General features: G+C 43.2%; 1 protein-coding gene across 5 annotated transcripts in view; it reads right to left on the bottom strand.

The window, feature by feature from the left end:
• The window catches only part of LOC117045703 (alpha-actinin-1), a 92354-nt gene that overhangs the window by 36035 nt on the left and 34187 nt on the right, over positions 1-22132 (bottom strand). For all 5 annotated transcript variants that reach the window (XM_033147040.1, XM_033147030.1, XM_033147020.1 and 2 more), the window contains exons 2-3: positions 5573-5687; positions 2888-3007 (exon numbers count right to left, since the gene is read on the bottom strand). In XM_033147040.1, coding sequence (XP_033002931.1) covers positions 2888-3007; positions 5573-5687 — 235 coding nt within the window. The remainder of the gene's footprint in view (positions 1-2887; positions 3008-5572; positions 5688-22132) is intronic.

Below are 22132 nucleotides of genomic sequence, written 5' to 3'. Positions count from 1 at the left end.
GTGTCAATGGGACAAGGACTTCCAGGAACCCAGCCTATAGAGCTGCTGCACAAGCTCCTTCTTCTCATTCTTATGGGTAGGGATCTACTGAGCACCACCATTCACTTGTCCAGTCTCTGCCATGTCCCCCTTCATTCATCTCAAAATCTGTGCAAGGACTTTCTCATCTCAGCACTGTTGTGCCACCCCTGTTTGCTGTTGCAGCAATGCAACAACATGGCTCTCAATACTGCACGAGCGCAGCCTTCACTAACCTGATGCCTTCCAGATGTTTTGAACCACAACTCCCAACAGCCCTGATGTGAGGCTATAATAGGAGTTGTAGTCCAAAAGCATTTGGAGGACCAACAGGATACCGAAGGGTGCATTAGCATAAGGCCTTTGTACCTAGTCTTATCCCACTCATTGCCTTGCACATTGCAACATCCCACTGCATTGGGATGCTAACTATCCAGTGGCTGCTTTAAACGGTTCATGGACTGCAGCTGAAATAAAGAGCACCCTTCTAGCCTGAGAACTAAATGAAACATGAGAGATAGAGCTTAAAAACATCATATATAAGCTTATGTAAGCTGGAACATGTGTTTGTTATGGCTTCAATTTTAATAGGCTTGGCTGATGTATAGAATGGAGGTAAAACAGACCATGGCCCTGTCAGTCACTTCCGCACTTCACCAGTTATGAGTGGGAAGAAGACAGAAACAAACAGTTGCCTGTTTTTAATGCTGCAAGCAGTATGTGTCTTCTGCCCAATAACAGCCAGCCCTGCATGTTTGCATAGCTCTCTATGCTGGTAAGAGGTTGTGATCAACCAACACTGTTTTCTCCTTGCTGACATACAGTAGTTGGATTTCAGATCAGTGTTATACCATGGAAGCAGGGCTCAAGAGTCTGAAAACCTGGTAGCTATCTGATATGTTGGAAATGCATGAATGGGAGAATAAAAATGCTTATCTCAATAATTATCCCAATAGTATCTAATTCTAACTGTATGTTGCAATCAAATGTGAACTTCTGGTGTGCAGCTAATCGGGATCAAGGAAGGATGAAAAGCTCATTAGCTGGTAGAAAATAGTTTGTGAACTACACCAGCAAAGAGCTTCTTTTAACCCAATTTGCACAGGGGGCCTTGGCTGTGTAAATAATTATTTTCATAGCCATTTTTAATGCTCAGTAGCCATTTCCTTGTTCACCACACAGAAAGCCATTTTGATGTTGCCATTACTGGATCAATTCTGCATTCCTGTTTTTTCAATGATGCTGCTGTTTCAGGGTTAAGATGATATACAGCAGCCTGGTGCTGAAACCTTTCAGTAGGCTGAATGACACTGGAGAGCTTTGGACCAAAAAAATTACAGCTAAGGGTGATTTAAAACAACAACCCCGAACTGGTACTAACTCAAGATGATTTTCTCATTAAGTACTACCTGCCTGATGTGGCATTTCCTGCCTGAGTCACATTAAATACATTCTGCCTGCCTCATTAATTTTTACTTTCTAGTTTACAACAGTGACAGCTATTTAAAGCCTTAATTTAAATCCTTTTAAAATTCACAGTCTGGAAAACTTTATAAGCCTTTTCATTGGGCAGTCCTCGCACCAGAAAGCTGTCAGTCAACCCCAGATGCCCACTGAACTGCTATGATGACATCTTCATGCAAAACAAAATGCCTACAGTAGGGTGGGGTAGGAATCCACACACCAGGCATGCATTTATTTTGACATGTAGATTGATTCTGTCATTCATATCTATAGGCAGAAGTCAGGAGAAAACAAAGCAGATTCATGAAACACATTGACCAGGGTACAGCCCGCACTCTTGCAATACCTCATGCTGAAGTTAAGGACTAACGTATGAACTCCTCAAACTCAGAGAGAAGAAACGCCATGGTGCATCTGCAGCAGCACAACCAGATGCTTTTATCTGCCCCAACTGCAACAAAACATGTCTCTCCTGCATCGGTCTCTACAGTCACAGCAGCTACTGCAACCGTCCAACAGCTTGACCTCATCCCCAAAGGTGCACTCCTCCATTGTCTCCAGAGAAATGGATGGTAACGTATTTTAACCTTAAAGTACCCCTTAACCCTACACACACCCTCGTTATATTCCCCCATTCCTAGACCCTAGACCATTCCATAGAGATGAGAGCCATCCCACTTCATGCTACATAAGCAAATGAGTTTGTAATAACATATATCATTAATGCTTTCACTGGAGTTTTAGTTTTGAAAAGCTGCATGATCTGTAAGCCAACGTCCAGATGCAAAATGTGGACGTCGTTCACCATGATTGTGAATTTGTGGATTATGGCATAATGTGAACAATTTCTCTTTAGAACTGGACAAAAGCACACCCCCTTATCTGAATTCCTAGCCCACAACCTCAAGTACAATCAGGCAGAATAATTATCCAGGAAGTGTATGGAAATGTCAGAAGGAGCAGGGAGAACACAACTCTTTCCGAAGCTTTACAGGTATAATTTCCAGGCAATCTCACCCTGTGTTCTGCAAGTTTCTAGCCAACATAAATCACAAAGGGATTCAAAATAGATGATCTACCTGTTGTGCACTGCATCAAATATCCAGTGCAGTTTTATTCCACACACTTTCTGGACTTTGGCAGACATTACTTGCTGGGGAGCCTGGTAGAACCCAGACTTGCAATTGGGCTCAAGGTGTAATATGGTTATCTGCAGTCCCCTACAGGACTCAGAGTCTTTGCTTGCTAAACACATATGTTGAACTTAGGGGGTTCCATAACAATCACCACCACAGTGGTACAACCATCACCTTGTAGTGCAAAAGTTGGCCAGTTCCTGTAATCATTTTAGTAGTTTTGTGACCCACTGATATTCTCCCTCCCACTGGAGCGGGTTCCGACTTACCTTCTGCTCCGATGGATACCAACTTGACTCCTTTGCTAGCAATGAAATCCAGGGCTTTGTTGACATTCGAGATTTTGTGCACTCGCATTTTGCCTCTTTCCGGCTTTGCCAAACGTTCACCTAGTCAGAAAGGGAAGAGTTATGTTCCACTTTTTCAATCAACTTCTTCATTCTCCTTCAGTAAACAACTGATATACAACTGAAAGAACACAGTCTATCTTGGGAAACTTTCCGTTTGTCTTTTATTGCAATACCACAACTGCAATCTACAGAGCTGTGTTCACAGTTGAGATGCTATGCACTCGCAAAGACCATATCATTTCAGAAAGCAATCAAAGGAATCACATGTCTGAACGCTTCTTCACATGAACACCCTGCTCATAAGAAACTGAGAGAACGCTAAACTAAAATCTTCATAGAGAACCCGCACAAGCAACGCTGACATCAAACCCTACATATATTAAGTAAAGTAGAAGCATAGTCATCCGATCCCACCCCCACCCATCCTCCCACCCCTGTCCATCTCTTTCCCCCTTTTTTCTTCCCAATGTCTGAACAAATGAAACTGATTTGTAATAATGATACATGTAAAAAATACGAGAGAGATACATTGCACATACTTTTGTAAATCAAGAAATCTTTAATAAAAATACTTCGGGGGGAAATATTCATTCATAGTAGGAGGGAGCTTTTCAGCAAAGAAAGATTTAAATACAGTGGTACCTCGCAAGACAAATGCCTCGCTAGACGAAAAACTCGCTAGACGAAAGGCATTCGCTAACGAAAGGGTGACTCACAAGACAAATTTTCCTATGGCTGTGACTCGCAAAACGAAAACGTTTTATGGGTTTTTTCTTCTTCGTAAAACCACGCTTCCTCCGACCGTGCTTTGCAAGTAGAAATTTCCGCTATACAACAACACTCGTAGAATGAATTAATTTCATCTTGCGAGGCACCACTTTATGCAGTCAGCACACATGTACCCTCAAGTGGTATAGTTCCAGGAGGACAGTATCACATGTTTTCCCTCAGTGCAAGGTGGCTAATCTGTCTCTGTATTTTGCTGGACTGTGAATCCCTTCATTGGCTATGCCAGCATCTAGAAGACCACAGGTTGGCTACCACGGCTCTAATATGTAGATTCACCCTAAATATGCCTCAAAAGTGGCAATGTTTTATTTTCCAGTAAAATTAAAGAGCAATTCTCTCATGTTGGACAGTTATAGGAACCCAGCCAAATGAAAACCAAGTGCTTTAAATATTGCACTCAGTTGTCTTCATACAGAGCACACTTCTAACTAAATGCAAGATTAACACTAGTACATGAGGGCTTGGCACCACATGATTATTATTATTATTTTGTATGAAGTGTATGCGCATATTTTCACCAAGACCACTTTTAAATATGTCCCAGGACAAATGGCCATCAGTAAAAAATCTGGTAGAATGGTATGAACCCACCTGCACTGCAAAGGATTCAGGGCACCATCAGCCTTGCTTTCCTGCTGTTACTTACCCTTTCGTTTTAAATTACTGCATGCCCAGCCTTTATACTTAGTGTTTACTTTGAACTGCAGCCAAGAGCAATGAAAACTGAAGCTGAGAGAGACAGAACAACAGCCCCATTTTCTTCTGACAAGACCCTATTGACTTCTTCTGTGGCCATGGCATTTTTTACCACACGATGCCACAACAAAGTGAGCGCTTGTCCTACACTTTCAAAGGGGATCACCGACACTTGACAAGGGTCTATGTGTGATCCTCTTTTTGCTAAATGGAAAAAAGGGGTTTCCAAGCTGGGTTTTTTCCCTACAGGAAAAGAGGAGTCATTGTGGCCTTGAAGAGATCAAGAATGCCCTGATCCTAGCTACAAGACTGAATATGCCACAGTGCCAGGCATGCAGCAAGGGACTTTCCTTAAGTATGTTGGCTGGGTTCAAAAAGACTGCATGTTTAAAAAAATAAAAAGCACAGAAAGACAAATGAATGTCAGGAGACAAGAGATGTGTGCTGGGGAGGCACATGCCGCTTCCGAACAGAAAAGCACCCAGACATTCTCCCTTCAGTCATTTGTGTCCCTCCTATCATGCTCTTCGCACTGCTTCCTCTCAGCTTTCACCGCCTTCCCTATGCATGAGTGAGCATTTCACTAACAAGATAAACAAGACAAAAATAAATAATGCGAGGGACTCGACTCAGCTGGTTTCTGGCAAACATCGAAAGAAGCCACGGCTCATGGATTCCCTTCTCAGTACCTCGCTTCAGCATTCTGCAGCCTTTCGAACCCTGACCCATTTGTATCAGGCATGGGAAGGAGGAACATTCTGCATTTCCCCAAGGATATAAACAAGGACAGGAACAAACACACCTGGGAACCCCTATAGGACTATATAACGAAGTTTGAGAACGGGAACTGCTACGGTGGTGCAATGTGGGGAAACGAAAGTTACTGTGCTAATTAATGGCACTGCATGCCCCTAGATGCCCATCTTTTGTATCTTTGAGGTTATTTTGCCCCTTCCAGCTGAAATTTCAAACCATGTCCTAAGTCCATGATGCCAGCACACAAGATGGTCACACTTGCTTTTTCTTCCTTACCTTTGTGCAAACTTGAACTATTAGTCCCTGTACTTTAGCAGACTCACTAGACTGGAGAACTTAAACTTTGCATAATGGCTGTCTTACCTGATATGACTTCCAGGAGTAACATAAGTTTAAGGCCATCCCTGAAATCTTCTTCTATGTTCTCAATCTGCGTGCCAGCCTTGCGGAGGTGAGAGTTACACCAGGCTGTAAATGTCTGGAAGAGAGAAGAAAAGGGAATAATTAATCTCCAAAGAGAACATACCGGGCTGCTGAAAAGAACCCCATATTTCAATAGCACCAGTGCTGTGATTTATTTGGTGAGTGTCAGGGAATAATTATATCGAAGTTCTGCAGAGCAGAAAAGTCCTGTAGATAAAAAGGATGTGAGTGAGAATGAGTGCTGGCAAGAAAAAAAAAAATTCAAGGCAATTTGGGCCATGCAGCCTGAATGTACTCTACAGATCTGAATGCAAGAATACCCTCCCAACAGGGTTTCTTCATTTACTGTTTTCCAATAGGCTTCTGATCAAAAACAGAGAGCACACTCATTTTTCCAGAACAAGGCTATGATTTCCAAGCCACAGCAGACGCTGTAACCCTCCAGTGGTTTGACTTCACCCTCAAAGGCGCACTTCCTCCATTGTCTCCTGAGACAGACGGATGCCAACAACAACAAGACTGCAAGAAAACCGCCAGTGTCTTAAGTGGCTGAATGGCAGGATGACAGCTAACAAGTGTGCCTTTTGCCACCATACTGCTTCTGTAGAAATGAGAAATCTTCTCCATGGTGTTTTGCTTTCAAGGGTTCTGGGGCTCCCTTCCTGGCCAGAGGTTTGCAAGCTTGGCTCTTTATCAAAGCTATGAAACAGGTAGGTCCCCTCTGCAACTCTTGCATGCTATCCATTGTATTCTACAGCAGTTGTTCTCAGAGTATAAGGCAAGCCCTCTTGGACTGTGTGGATCACCTAGAAGGGGGAATAGGATCCTGACATAGTAGAACCTCTCCCCTTACCAAGCAAGTCACATTTGGGCTGAATGCTCTTTAGCAACAGATATTATTGATTCACACTGGACTGGGGGCAAGGACTATTGCCCCACTTACCCAATCACCTCAACTTTGTTACAGCATAACAACTGCTTAGTTTGTATGGGACATTCCTGCGTGGTTTTAGGATGTGTGTGGGGTGGGGGTTAGGGTAATATCACTCCGTTCCCCTTTCTAATGCCATAGTTGGATTAGTTCCCCAAACCACAGAGTTCATGTGCATGAATGCATGCAAGGATCTATGCATGTTCTGTGATGGAACAGACAGCTGGTGCTGGGATGGATGGAAAACTTAGAATGCGGACATGTAGGAGGGAAGGTCAGGGTCAGAAGGATGGGGAATAGCTGCTGTTTTCCAAAAAGCAAACAAACCCAGAAGCTAGAATCGTGGCAAACTTCTTGTCCTTTGAAGAGGACAGGCAGGTTGGCTTTAAGTGTTGTCTCAGTCATTTCGGCTGGCTTATTTGCAAGAGAAGGGATTTACCTATTCCCAATTGTCCCTCTTTATCAGTGAGGGCAAACCTCAGGGCAATGCTGTTCTCCAGACAGCTGCGTGGGCCACTGTGTTAGGATGCACAACCCACCCTCTTCACAGATGGCCAGGCTTTCTAATGAAGTCAGCACCATTTGGCAGTCATGGTTTCAAAGTAACGGAGGGAATGCATTTGAGAATGTCTCTCTCACACATGTGAATTTGGGAAGAGTTTTCTTTTCCTTACAGGTGCAATGTTGGGCAACCCATTCACTTAAAAAAACAACAACCTTGATTTAAAAAAAGAAATCAGGTGTGCTTCTGCCAGGGCAGGGAAGCAGATAAAAGTTGCTTTAAGAGCCACATTTTGCACCGGGCAGCTGGCTTTACATATTTATTTATTTCTATTTTTAAAAATATCCCATACCTTCAGTGCCAATCGGATGGCTCACAATCAAAAAGCAAAAATTCAAAATTCCAAAGAAGAACAATGCCACTCACAATAAAAGAACAAAGAGGGAAGCAATAGAGAAATACAGCCCCAACAAAATCAATCTCGCAAGAACTTAAAAGCCGCCTGAAAACAAAAGGACACCCTTAACGGATAGCTTCAGTTGTGCGGCTCAATCAATTTATTGAACCAGTCAACAGACTTCGCAGTAGGACTCAAGACATTTGTTAACATATAAAAATGAGATACAATATCAAATGGCTCTATTGACAGGTAGGGGACCCACGGTTACATTTACTTGGGAAAAGATTTCAGCCAGTGTCCTCCTTGCACTCAACATAATTTTAGCTACAGTTTCTGTTTGTAACAGAGAAGAAATGAGAAGTGCAATACACAAGCCATTTCCTGGGATCCAAAATGGCTATTATTGGGGCAATCAGCTCTGGAGATCTCTATAAAAGTTACAAAGCAACAAGATGTATTTCATTTTCTTCTGAGCCACAGAGACATCATCTACCAGGTTCAACATGTTGACTCTTCTATATATGAAGCTCTGAGATGGCTACTGAAGGACAGTGTCACACACACATAACACACAAGACTAGGAATTATTGTGTGCTCCATCCACCTTATCTCTTATTCACAGCGGTGCAAGACACTGGCTACAATTTACCATCCTGTGAGCAAGCAAAACTGTTGTTTCAATGGCAGAGCCAGTGATTTCTAACCAAGTGGGTGGAGAGGAATTACGCCACGTAGTAGCTAGAAATAAGACAGTTATGCTGCATTGTAGAATAGCCATCAATCTGAAGCTAATCATCAAGTAAAGGTTCCACACAGAGAATGGATTGGAAAACAGTAAGAGACTTATTATTGCTTCATAGGAAGCAGGTGTAAGCCTGTCTCAGCCTATGCAGCTTTAAGGAGAGGAAAGCATCACGAAATGAAAATAAAGCATTTGAGCTGGCAACTCATTAGCTGGCTCTTAATTAGGAGAATGATGAATGGACTAAAATTAGAGATTTGTGCCTCTGACTAGCATTAATTTGAGAGCGTGATATGAGATCTGAAACAGGACCATGTAACTGAAACCTAGGATTTTCCCTTAGAAAAAAAGGAAAACACGTTTGCTTTACCTGCTGATACAAGGTAAGAAAAAAGGGCTGCATCCCAATCAATAAAAAAGATGAAATTGTGGGAAACCACCCAGGTGAAGAATTAGTATTTTTATAATCTTAAACCAAAAATGTCTAAGGGAAATATGGAATGAGATACAATACCTAAGAAATGCAGTAAAATAATCTCAACATGTTTTATGGACCGCTGTTCTTCAAGCTACTGCTTAAAAACAAAATAAAGAAGAGACAAACTTTCTTTTCAAAGGCTAAGAGAAGAATGGCAATATACATGCTGATAGCAAGGTGTTTTTATGAAGTTACAGTTACAGTCTAACCACACAATGCAAGGGTGATGGTTTAGCCACAGTCCGATCAAAAATAGGAAAAGCTCCATTAAAAAAACGAAGTGAAGGTTGCAAACAGGAACATGCTATTGTGCTCTTCGTTCTCTGAGCAATGTGAGTGTTGGGATAGCCTTTGTACTGTCTATTTCCTTTACAGAAGAGAGGCCAATAGTGTCACTGAAGAAAAACTGACAGCATAGGTAATGTCCTGCCCCAAGGCAAAACTGTGCATGTTCCGTAAGTCGCCAGTGTGTGTTATTGCTCCTATTTTTTGTAGTGCGATCCCCTATGCTCTGGTTTGCATGACTCAGGAAGCCAAACCATACATTATTTGTTCACTGTATGAAGAAGTGTCTTCCACCTTAACTCCGCTGCCACTCATTTACATCAGATGACCCCTGGTTCTAGTACTTTGAGAGAAAGGGGGGTATATTTGCTAAAGCTATACAGTACATAGAATGAAGAAAGTGAACAATCTCAGTAATGTCTCCCCTTATTCGTCTCCCCCCCCCCCCAAACTAGAAAGTCCCAATCATTGTAGCCTTTCCTTGTAGGGAAAGTGCTCCCCCCCCCCCAATAATTTCTATTGCCCTTTCCTACACTTTTCCTAGCTGTTCTTCTGGAGATATGGTGACCCAAATTTGCACAGTATCTCAAATGTGACGCCACAATAGATTTGTATATAGAGCACTGCAATACTGGCAATTTTATTTCTTTTATCCCTTTCCTAGTTATTCCTAGCTGTTTTAGTCTAAGCCAGATTTTTCACTAAGCTATCAACCATGACTCCAATATAATTTTCCTGGTCAGTAACTGCCAGTTAAGACCCAGCCATTTTGCACTGTAAAGACAGGATTTTTTTGTCCCATGAGCCGCGCTTTACTCACCTTGAACTACCTTTGCCATTTTGTTGCCCATTCACCTGGTTTGGAGAGTTCCTTTTGGAGCTCCTGGCAGAAGCCTTCCATTTTTACCATCTTAGTTTACTTTATGTCATCCACAAAGGCCAGTATGGTATAGGAACTGGAGGACCAAGGCCCACCCAAGAACCTCACAGAATAATCCTGGGCCACCATAGACTACAGTGATCTACCTCACAGGGTTGTTGTAACATGGAGACCGGGGAACCATGTGCGCCACTCTGAGCTCTTTGGAGGAAAAGTGGGTCTATAGATTAAATAAATAAATAAGCAAGCAGCCAAATGGTTGATTGGAGGCCAACTGCATTAGAACTTATGGTTTCTAAGACAAAGTGGTCGATCGACACCGTTTAACATTCAATTGACCTCAGTCAACAATGTCAAATATATCACAGCAATCCAATAGTACATGCTCACAATTCTACTTGATTTTGAACAGTAGCTTTGTCTCCTCATTTGGTTAATGTTGCCATGTGTCAGAAAGGGCAGGAGCCATTGCCCTTTCCATGTGAGTGTGCACTTGCTTCTATATCTGTGGACTCGCAATCAGTGGCGAAGCTGCATGCTCCAGCACCGGGGGTGGAGAGCAGGTGGGGGCATGGCTGATGTGCATCCCGGGGATGTGGCATGCCGCTGTGGGGGTGTGGCATGCGTCCTGGGGGCGTGGTGTCCGGCACGGTGGGGGGTGAGCGGCGCGTGTCTGGAGGGCGGCCATGATGGTACCCCCTCCCCAATGGAGTCGGGGTGGTGTGCTCCCCCCCCTTTCCTCCGCCAGTGCTCACAATGCAGCTCACTCAGCAGCAGCAGGTGCTGCCCCTTCTCTCCTCCCTCCTGCACTCGGACAATTTGCTTTCCATTTCCCTCACTGGCTGGAAGAGCTATTCTGCCCAAAGGAGTTGGTGGCTTTATGTGAGAGGTTCTTCTGCTAACTTCTGCAATCCATGGATTCTTCTGTGCACCTCAGACAATACTGGCATGCAGACTATGAAAGAAAGCCTTACTTTACAAAGTGAAGCAGAAACCCATGTTTTCTTCACTGAAAACCAAAGCAGCTTGATTCGGTTTGGTGCCTCCCTTGTACGTGCAGAACATGTCCAGCACTGCCTCTAACCGTAGATTTCGCTTGGCTGAGACATTTCAAAGTCCGGCTGCACATGGAATTACAGAACCCGACCATAACATCCCTCTTGACAACAATACCACCCATTATATTGTTTTCCCCTGTACAACACTAAATTACACCTAGCAGAAGCCAGTCAGCAGCAGGAAACCAGTAAGTGCTGCCACACTTCCTATGGGAAGGGGTGTTGTGCTTGTGTGGGAGGGGGAATCTTTTGAAGAAGGAAAGTTTGCTGAAAGATGCCAAACTTGCTTCCTTTACAAACACAGACAGGGACAAGAAAAGGTGATAAGCGGAATACTAGCACCTGTGTTTCCTGAGATTCTAGGCGAGCAGCTGTGCAAGTTCTCCAGGAACAATAATAATTATTCGGCTACCAAACTCGGCTCAGTCATGAAGTTGACCTTGGGGCCGGCCACCATCTCTCATACTGATTTACCTCAAAGGACCGTTACAAGAATAAAAGTAGGGGGTGGAAACAGGCACCCCATGTACACTCCTTGAAGGAATGACACTAAAGGGTAATCATAAATAATGGGTTGGATCCTGGCATGTTCTTCTATTTGCAGTCCTCACTAGGACTTGGGAACATGCAGCAGGGCCTTCTCTGTAATGCCACCCTTACTGCAATGTCCACTGTTGTCCTACTTTTTTGCATTTAGACATCAGCTGAAGGTGATTTCATTTATCCCAGCCTTTACCATTTGCTCTCTAATGCCTAACCACAGTGGACTATTCTGTGTTTGAATTATTTTGTTCATTTACAGATATTTTTGGCTTTCACATGCATTTTCTTTATTGGTATATTTTATTGTTTTATCTTTTGTTGTATATTGCCCTGGGCTTCTTTTGGAGGAAGGATTATTTTCTATAAATAAATAAATACATAAATTGATACAAGAAATAAAACATGATACTCTTTTATTTTGGAAAAAGCTGTTTCTGGTTGTTGTCCCCCCCCCCCCCCCGGGCCACTTGCTCACATCAAATCACATTTTCCCCATGCAGGGTTCCAAACATTTTTTACAAGGGTAACTGTGTACTGTATGTGGAACCTCTCGGGAGAAATTTGTCTTAGGAGACCAATTCTGGAACAGAGAAATGGTGGCAGGCTCCATGTTGTCTGCTCTCACATTTGTGCACTATGTTGAGTTAAGCACTGATTCAGTAACCAAGCCCAACACTTTAAGTAATACATCACACTGGGTCTTGCAAAACTAATCTCACCCGGTATAACTGCTTGCAACAATGGAACGGAGCAGTGGTAAACAACATACGACCAAACCAAACAAACACAATGCAAAGGTCAGCTCTTGTTGACTCTTTATAAAATAAAAGTTGCCACTGAAGTTTCCAGTTTTGATCTTAGCAGCAGCACTGAAAGAAGTGGTGCTTAATCCTTTCACTCTATGCCATTTCTCAAGCTAGAGCATGCCCCTCCAAACTTGCCATCAACCTGATGGAGGGGTGCGTGGGAATATACCTGTAAATCCCATACAGGCAGAAACATCAACTTTGAGCATATAAATTTGAATGGAGACAGAAGCTGTGGGCTGAACCCCACAGCTGTTGAAAGGAATTGCCCTCTCTATGGGAACAAGACTGCTGTCAAGTGTCCCTGACATCACATTCGTCTCGACTTCTTTGCATCCTGCCTTAGAACATTGTGTATTTGATGCAAACACTTATCTCCATAGGGCTTTAGAACAAGGGAAATGTTTTGCAATTGTACAATGGGCACCCAACTCTGTTTCGTTCCAACTACTGTTAACAAGTTCAGTCAGAACCACAAAACATGAACTTTCTCAAGGCAATACAACTCACAATTAGAACCATCACAGAAGATCATTCCTAGCCGTTTCTGCCTTGGGCAATACTGCGGTCCAGCCAAATGAAAACCAAGCCTTCCCACTCTCACAAAGCAAATGCCATTGTATTAACAGGTACGTCAGAGTCAAGCAACAAAACTTTTGAGTGTTCCACATGCAAAAGAAAGTCACAGTGTCACAACTTTCATAAGTGCCTAGTAATGAAACAAAGACAAGACTAAAGATAACAAATATGCCATGCACCCATGACACTGCTGAAGGCAAAATTACCCACTCAGCAGATATATCAGAAGGTAAAAAAAGAAACCATCTCAAAGGGATGTTATAAATTCAACAGTCTTCCTCAGGCTCTATTGGTCCACTAGCATAGCTCTTTGGCTTGACTAAGGTCAGCATCGTGCCCAAAGTATCCTACCTCTGAATGAGAGAGCCTGCAACTCCTACATGTTGAAGAAATTCTTGGCACCTCACTGAGAGTTTGTTGTAAGCTTTCCCTGCCTCTGAGTTTTCCCAGCCCCCACATCACTGGCTGTCACTAGCAGGAGTGGGCAAATGCTCTGGGCAACAATAACAGGAACGCAGGGGTAAGCTGTACTGCACATTACAGAGAGGGCAGGACAACCTCAGCATAACGTTGCTGCTTTGGCTGTTCTGCCCTTATTCCTACAATTTTATGACAACTCACTTCTCCACACCATTTGGAAGAAGTAAAAAAGTTACAGTAAATTCCCGCATTATGTAAATCCTGCCATTATGTTGCTTTGTAAAAGCTGCATTAATTCATCACTAAGTAGCAGACCATCAAACAGTTGTATAACACCGAAGAGCTCACCACTGCAGGAAAAAAAAATACTGAAGTTATAATTCACTTGAGTCCTTTAACAGTTTTTGCAATCTAAATGTCGACGTCGCAATCATACAAATGCCAGTTATCTAAAAAGACAAATAGGCAGTTTGGTCTCCTGACAGCTTTCAATGTGACATTCCAGTTTTAACTGACCTTTACATTTGCTCTTTTACTCTCTCTTTACCCCCTTAATATTTTGTCTGCCCCTCCTTTCACCTTTTGGCCCAAGCTTCCTGTCACTTACAAGAGGCCACCATATTTGTAAAGCAGTTGTGCAGTCAAGCTAGGGGCTTGCTGGGTGTCTTTGCACACAGAAAAACAATAAGGGGGGGGGGGTTGGAGTCCCTCCCCCAGCTGTGTGTTAGTTAGCAAAAGATTATAGCAGAGTTGGGAGGGGGAGGTTGCCAGGGCTACAGGGGGTTGATGTTACGGGGGGGGGGATATGTCCTTTTTACTTGAGGCATGGATTGCATTTTTGGCAAGGGTTTTGGGGAAGAAGAAAGATGGAGCCAGAGGCCATGTGGGCTGAGGGACAGATAAGCTGTGAGGAGAAGACACAGAGATGGTGTTTGGGCTGCTTTTGAATCCAATGCTGCGCTGTTACAGGGAGGAAGCCCTTCGTGAAATGTGATGCTCTGATCCCTCTTTCCATCCAGACTCGGGTGTAAATATGTAGAAGTAAACCATATTTCATCAAGACACTACAGCTTCCGCCATGCCACATCTTCCCCGAAGGAAACACCAGTCCTGGTTGAGCACCAAGAGCCCTGAAAACTCGAACTCCTCGGCAGTTATTGGAGTGTCCGGTAGCAATACTTAGGACTTACAAATATCAACGCACATGGCGAGATGATCAAATAATAATCCCTAAGCCCGTTCAACTAGAATGAACCTAATGCAATCACTGGGCAAAGTAGAAACTGTGTATTTCTGGAGAATCACAGAATCAGTGGGAGAGTTAAACATTCTACAGTGCTCTCACTGGGCAATTCAAAAGGGCACTCCATATCGAATACAACCACCACCTGAAACAGTCAAAAGCTTCTAACTCAGAAGGGCTAAGTTATCTTGCTGCCCTAGACAAAAGTAAGCCGCCACCCCCACCCCCACCCCCAATAAGGTGCATCTTCTTTTATTCAGGTTGTAAAATGGAAACTGTGTTTCCTGCGTGAGGGTTTTCCTGATTGCATTTGCAACCCCTTTCCCTGCTCCATAGAAATGAATGAATACTTTTGCTTCATTCATTTCTATGGGGTGAGGAAAGATGATTGGTAATCAGGAAAACCTAGCAGGGGTGAAAGGCCTAAGTTCCTGAGGAAGCTGATGAAATCCCGATCTCTTTGAATAAGTTTTCTGAGGATTTTAGAGCCTTGGAATTTTTGCCTCCCCATGTGTTGTCTGCTCCTGCCCCATGACAGTACTATTAGTTTATTGTTTGTGTAACTGATTCAAGACAGAGGAAAGGCAGTATATAACAGCCCTTTAAATGTTTACACCTCCAAATTCTCTTTTAGTTGTGAGCCAAAACCTGGAACAGTCAACTTTTGACTGATCTCAACACAGCTGCTGTTTACACAGGAGCTCTGGGGACCAAGTGAGCTCCTGTCTCATAAACGTCTTTCACTCGTTGACATATTTTTTGTGTTTTAAATGCGCTTCATTCAGGATATTTTGGATGTTCCACAGAAGTGCCGCTGGTAAATGTGCTTATAAAATGTGCATCCTACATTTATGCTTCCTGTATGTAAGGACACATACACACATCACCTGATACAGCAGAGAAGTTGGATGACCTCATTAAACTTGATCAAATAATGTGGAGTCTGAATGAGTTATCAGCAAATGTCCTGTTCCAGGTGCCACACAGGAAGAACAGCTGGGAGCTCACAGGGCCACCCCAATCTTAAAAAGTCCAAATATAAGACTAGCATGAGAAGCAAGGTCAGAGCCAAAATGCAGACAACACAGGAATAGTCCAAAATCAAAACACAGGGTGGGTGTGTGTGGGGGGGGATATCTAGCGACCAGCTAAGCTAGATAACAGAAGTCAGGGAACTGGAGCAAAGATGCTGCTCTAGCACTCGGTCTGGAACTAAGGGCTTTTAATTTGAGTCCCCACTCACGACACAGCTGCAAGCCATCTTTGTTGCTTGCAGATTTGGTCTATATTCACATACAGTAGCTTACTCACAAATAACGGCATTCCTTTACTCCTAAAGTGTCTTTGTTCCTTAGTTGGGCACTTTAGCAACTAAAGTCTGCACCTTTAGGCACCTCTGTTCCCTAGGGCTTGGTGCCTACCTGGCATCTGCTTCTGAGAAAGGATTACCTGGGTTGTGAGTGAAAGGATGGATCGCTGAGGGTCTGGACCCCCCCCCCACCCCCGGTCTACCTCACAGTCCCTTGACACAGGCTATGTTTCGATCTGGGAGCTCCAGATCATCCTCTGAAGAGGATTCCTCGAGCAGGGGCATGAGAGAAAGCAGTAAGATTTTAAACTGAGTTTTTCTTCCTCTGATGCTATGCTGTCATGAGCCTCATGGTCCTGTCAGAATTGGGCATGCATTGGAGGAAGAGGAAGAGGAAGCAGAATTACTGAAGTAATTGATCACAGCGTCAGGGTAGCTAGCAAACCTACCACCAGTAAGGGGCAATACCTTGTAAAAGTGCCAAAGAAAGTACTGGTAATCTAGATAACAAATGCCCTGATTTATTTCCACATGCAACCCATGTATTTTTCAATATAAAACTGTTTGGCAATGCAAAATATTTGTAATGCTCCAGTCACATCTGACTTGTTGGGAGCCAAAACTGCAATTAGCTCTCTTCTTTGCAAGAAAAGCTGTTTTGACAGTTAACTTGATTTTTTAAATACCTTTTCAGTCTCGAAAACCTTTCTTGGGTCAGCATGCTCACCAGGCATACCTAATGTATGGCAAAGACAGGCAGAACACTTTTGTCCAGTTAGGAAGATTTGTCATAAGTTGCCAGTGATTCAGCTTTCATTCCAGAAAAATGCGCACAAGAGAAATTGCTTGCACTGAATTCTGAAATGACTAACTTCAAAATGACTGCAGACTAACCTGCAGCTTTAAAAGATGGGGGTTAGCTAGACATATAATGCCCAGGTCTTTTATAGTGAGCAGCACCAATTTTAACAGCATTTTATGCAGACCTGCTTCCCCTCACCCCCCCCCCCAAATGCATAAATCTTCTTAAGGTGACAGTTTTCAGTTTAGAGAAGGAGAGGCACTGATTCCAGTTACTGAAAGTTGAGTTGGAAAAGGTGAAAGGCTGTACCAATACCAAGACCAATGAAATAAAGGAGGGAACATTGTGGAAAGTAGACTAGAAAGACAAAGAGAAAATAATATCTTGGCTGACAGGATATTCAACTGCTTAATAGTACTCTTAATTTCAGTACCATGGCCAACTGGTCACCTGGAAACTTTTGTCCATAGTATGTGGTTGTCACAATATTATCCAACACTCCCGAAATGGAGAAAATTCAAATGGTTAAGCATAAAGTTAAAGCAGGGTTCCCCAACCTTTGGGGGTTGATGAGCAGGGCCGTCTTAAGCATATCCGCCCCCCCCCCCATTTCCCAGAGTTGTCGACCTTTTCCCAAGCCTCTGCAGGGATCGCTCTCCTCCCGCGGAGGCTTGGGAGGCAAGCTGCACGCCCGCCAGCCATATGGTTGACGGGGCACAGTTGGTGGGCATGCAGGGAAAGGGGAGGCCGCCGGCAAAGCCGTGCAGCTCCCCCCACTCGCTGGGGCGCCCCTGAGAGGCCAGCACCCTGGTGCAGCGTGCCAGTAAGCCCAATAGGAAAGATGGCTCTGTTGATGATTACATTTGGAGTACTTAAAGTGTTGCAGGTTCAACCACAAAATGGGAGGAGGGGCATGACCAGACCCAAAATATTGAGGGTGCTCTGTCCCTGTGTTCTTTCTGTCCTTCAGGTTGTGTTCAAGTGTTTGCCTGAACATATGAGGGCTAAAAGCATGAATGGTCTGCCCAAACATCTCCAGGCTCCCCCCAGTGCTTTGGAATGGACTAAATAGAGTTATTGGAGAAAATGACCCAGGAAAAGTCCAACATCAACACTGAACTGATGCTGTTTCATCTTAAACAAATTTGCCAGGGGTCACTGGGGAAATAAATGAAAGCAAGCAAACAAAAACAAATCCAAAATATCAAGTGGCCAAATCCAGCTCTTCAGAAAACGTTTTCATCCCAGTGTGCTTCAAGAAGAAAAAAAGACAAAGTTTTCCAGGAACAAAATTCTTTTTTAAAAATTAATTAATTATTTGTGCTGGATCCATGAAATAGTTCCATTTACTCAAAGGTTTTTTGGTTTCTTAGCCCAAGTCCCACTTTTCTGAAGTTTCCAATCATTCCTCCCTTCAGATCTGACAGACATACCGTATAACCCTTTGACTAGGTTACCAATATTGTGCTACTGTATCTGGCTAAAAGAGTAATTTAACATATGGCACAACAGGGAAAGTTTACAAATACTAGAAAGGAAGGGGTTTGAGCGGCAGTGGCTAAAATTACAGCCATAAAATTTACAAGACCAAAGAAGACAGAATAGCAATGCAGAAGACAAACCTGCAGAATGCTAGGTGTTAAATTCCACAGTTCTACTGGATTCTAAACATGACCAGACAGACACCAGTTGAAAAACAAAGCAGAAGCGAAGAGAAGTGTGAATACAGGACAAAAGAAAAGAGAATGTAGCACAAGTCGGGAACAAAGCCCGTGCTTACCTATATATTAACAATCTTGGGTTCCCTCCCCAGTTGAAACACAGTTAAAAAAGTCTTAAGAAGGCAAGGCTGGGGAGAAGCCTTTGGACTAACTTTTGCACTCAAACTAAATTTTGCACATGATCTGCTTACCATGTCAGCATACCAGTTTCATGCTGATCATGAAGCACTACAGCAAATGACACATGGTGGCCCCTCCTGCCTTTGGGAATGGCTGAGGCCTTGAGTTTTGGACAGCAGCCTAGTATCTTCAAGGCCTTGTGGCAGGGGAAAGTTAGATGGGTGCCAATCTGACCCCCCCACCTTCACAGAGTTGTTAGGATGCTACAAAAATGTGGAGACAAAAACTATTCCATACCTATATCCTGCTGTCTTCCCCAACTTGGTACCGTCCAGAAGTTTTGGACAACTGCCACCAGCTGTAGCCAGGTTGGGAAAGTCTGTGCTACAGTATATTAGATGTGGGGATGATATAGGAAGCAAATGGAAAGCTACAGCAGTGCAATGAAGCAGAGTGTTAACTTAAAAGAGGGCTGAGGGACCTGTGGCTGTTGGACTTAAACTCTCATTGGCCTCAGCCACATGACCAATGTGGTCCAAGTAGGTGTACAGGAACATTTGGAAGGCACATGCACCCCATCCATGTCTCCTTCGCAAAAACACTAGTTAGTGCTTTCCCAGCTTTGGGAAGGAGGTATGAGGGCTCTAGGACCCCTCCTCTTCCCAAAAAGGCAGTGCAAGAGCTGAGGGGGGAGTTTCATTTTTACCTTTCTCCCCTCATCCCGCAACAAGGCAGACAGTGTGTGTTCCATGGGTTCCATGTTGAAGTATTCTTGTGGTCCACTTGGTATGAAAAGTTGTGCCACCCTGCCTTACAGAGTAAAAGGTAAAGGTAGAGGTACCCTGACCATTAGGTCCAGTCGCAGACGACTCTGGGGTTGCGGCACTCATCTCGCTCTATAGGCTGAGGGAGCCGGCGTTTGTCCACAGGCAGCTTCTGGGTCATGTGGCCAGCATGACTAAGCTGCTTCCTTCCCGCCGGAGCGGTACCTATTTATCTACTTGCACTTGACGTGCTTTCGAACTGCCTTACAGGGTCCCTTAGTCTAATCTAGGATAGGATGTGACCATCTCAGCTAAGAGGCACCAGCCAAGGTAGTTTTAATTTTGCTTTTTTACAAAAAAAAGACAGGATCAATTCCAAGGTGCTTTCAGATGCTGAGAGCATTAGGAATTTTTTCACTGTGTGCTAGACTCTTCAGCATAAACACACCCATCACTGAAACAGACATTTCTAAATGAAATCAGATGCTGATGGATTTTTTTTCACCTCTATTCTGCACTCTGTTTTTAAAACACGGGAGCTCTTTTGCCAACTTTGGGTTTTAAACTTCAATTTTAGAAGGGCTCATAAACCAGACACTAGTCTTTCAATATTCTGAAAGCAGAGGAATTTTCCATAGTTCAAACTCTTATCCACTCATTTCCCCCCCCCTAAATTCTTCTAGTTATTTGCTCAACAACTTTACCAACTCTGCCACTTTTGTCACGCAGCTGCCAGAAATATAAACCAGGGTGCAAAAATCCCTCCCTGATGGTGATCATAAGTGATAGCTCTACTTAGCTAAAAAGGGCAGGCTAAGGAGAAAATCTTATTGTTCCCCTGCTACGAAACCTCAAGAAGGAACATGTGACATCTGTCATAAATCAGAGGTTGGCACAACTGTAGAGGAAAAGTTTTCACACTGTGCCATAGTGGGTTGTCCTGGGGTCAAGAAAACAACTGTTCTAGCCTCCTCAAGCAGAACTATGAATCTACAAGAACATACAGTTTGCACTGAGTACAGTATGTGGCTGCACTCATGTTCTTAAGTACTGACTTGCTGGCTGAGAGCAAAAGCCCTGCTGATCTAGCATTCTGTTTCCAATGGCGGGCAGTCGAATGCCTTGAGAAGCTCACAGGCAGAATACAATATAATAGCCACAAAAATGTTTGCCCCTGACACTCAATTAAGGAACATTGCGCCTTTAACCATGGGGGCTCCATTTGGCTTAATATACCGGTACCTACTGTTCATTGATAAACTCTCCATTCATTTAATTTGTTTTAAAACCCACAAACAACAGCTATCTCCATATATCAAGGGTTACAAATTCCATTAACTATTATTACTGTGGTTGTTATTAATTCTATACCATTTTATATTTTTAAGAAGAAAAATCTCAAGGTGGCTTACAACCTACATTAAAACATCAAATCGTGCATTATTGTAAAAAGGGAAGTTGAAAGGCTCCACATCACTTCAAAATTATTGGGAGTTGTCTAAAAACACACTATTAGAAGCTCAACTGGAGTGTATACCACAGATCAGGAAAGGCACCACAAGGGCCAAGAGGATGCCAGCGTGGTTAAGGAGCAGAGTCAAAGAAGTTACTAGAGGCAGGAAGGCTTCCTTTGAAAAATGGAAGCCTTTCCAAATGAGCAGAACAAAAAAAGGAACACAAACCTGGGGGGGGGGGGGGTTTGCAGGCAGACAAGAAGAAATGCTAAAAAAAATTAATATAAAATATAAATATAAAGATAGGCAACAAAAATTAATTTAGATATTATAGTAGCAGAAGACAGGCTAGGAAGGGTTGGGAAGGGAGTCAAAAGGTAAGCTAAAGAAAGAAAAGGAAATTTCCGAGAAGCTGAATGAATTGCCTCCACAGCTGAAGATATAGGTCAGATCTCAGTGCCAAAACTAACTTCTGAGGAACTGAGGCAAATAGTGGCAACGAGAGAAAAGGTCTAGGCCAAACTGCCAAAATGGAAACTGACAAATCCCCGGGTCTACTGTCAATTTAATTCTCTTTTCAATATTGGGTGATTTGTTTTTAACTGCTTTTACTGTAAATCTCAATATTTCTTGTAAACTGCTTAGAAGTTTTATTACAATCAAGTGGCATATAAAAAATTAAAGAGTTCTGCGGGTCTCTGTTCTCTCCTACTGTGCCACATCAAATCAATAGTGACACTTGTAAGGGGGGAGGGACATGTTTAATACACAGAAGTCAACCTTTTCTCAATTCTGTGTGCTACTACCCGGTATTTTGAAAACCTTTTGCTTTTCATAAATTTATTTTCACTTTTAATCTGCATTCAGTCCTCTTTCATTCTTTATAAACTGTGATCTCTCTCTCTCTCTTTCTCTCAGGTACCACAGGACACATATGCCTTAATGTTTTAAAAGGACAAACAGAATTAAGGCAATGACTAACTCGTTTGTGAATACTGAATAACGAAATGTGCTAAGGTGCAAAGTGATGTTAATCGGCTTCATTTTTAAGGGTTGGGTGAGCAGAGTAATGTGTTCAGAGAGTGCCAAAATGTCTGAAAGGGAGATCCATACAAAAAAGTCATGCCTCTTCTTGCCAACCCTTCATGTTGTGTTTTTTTGGGTTTTACTTCCAGGTTTCGCTACGCGCGCATGCGCAGAAGCGTTCTGTGCAGTTTGTGCATGCACAAAAGTGCCGCTCTGGTTGCGGACTTTTTGGGGAATGGATCATGTTTGCAACCAGAGGTACCACTGTATTAGTTTCATTGATATCCCACCTTTATGTTCAAGTTGCTCAAGGTGGTGTACTTGGTTCTCCACCTCCTTGCTTAACTCGCACAACAACCCTGAGAGTCAGTGACCGACCCCTAAGGTCACCCAGTAAGATTAATGACCAAGTAGGGATTTGAACCCCGTTCTCCCAG

The sequence above is a fragment of the Lacerta agilis genome, chromosome 1 (assembly GCF_009819535.1).
Source record: "Lacerta agilis isolate rLacAgi1 chromosome 1, rLacAgi1.pri, whole genome shotgun sequence".
Lineage (NCBI taxonomy): Eukaryota > Metazoa > Chordata > Lepidosauria > Squamata > Lacertidae > Lacerta > Lacerta agilis.
The sequence above is the reverse complement of the archived record's forward strand: the minus strand, read 5'-3'. Positions and strand labels throughout refer to the sequence as shown.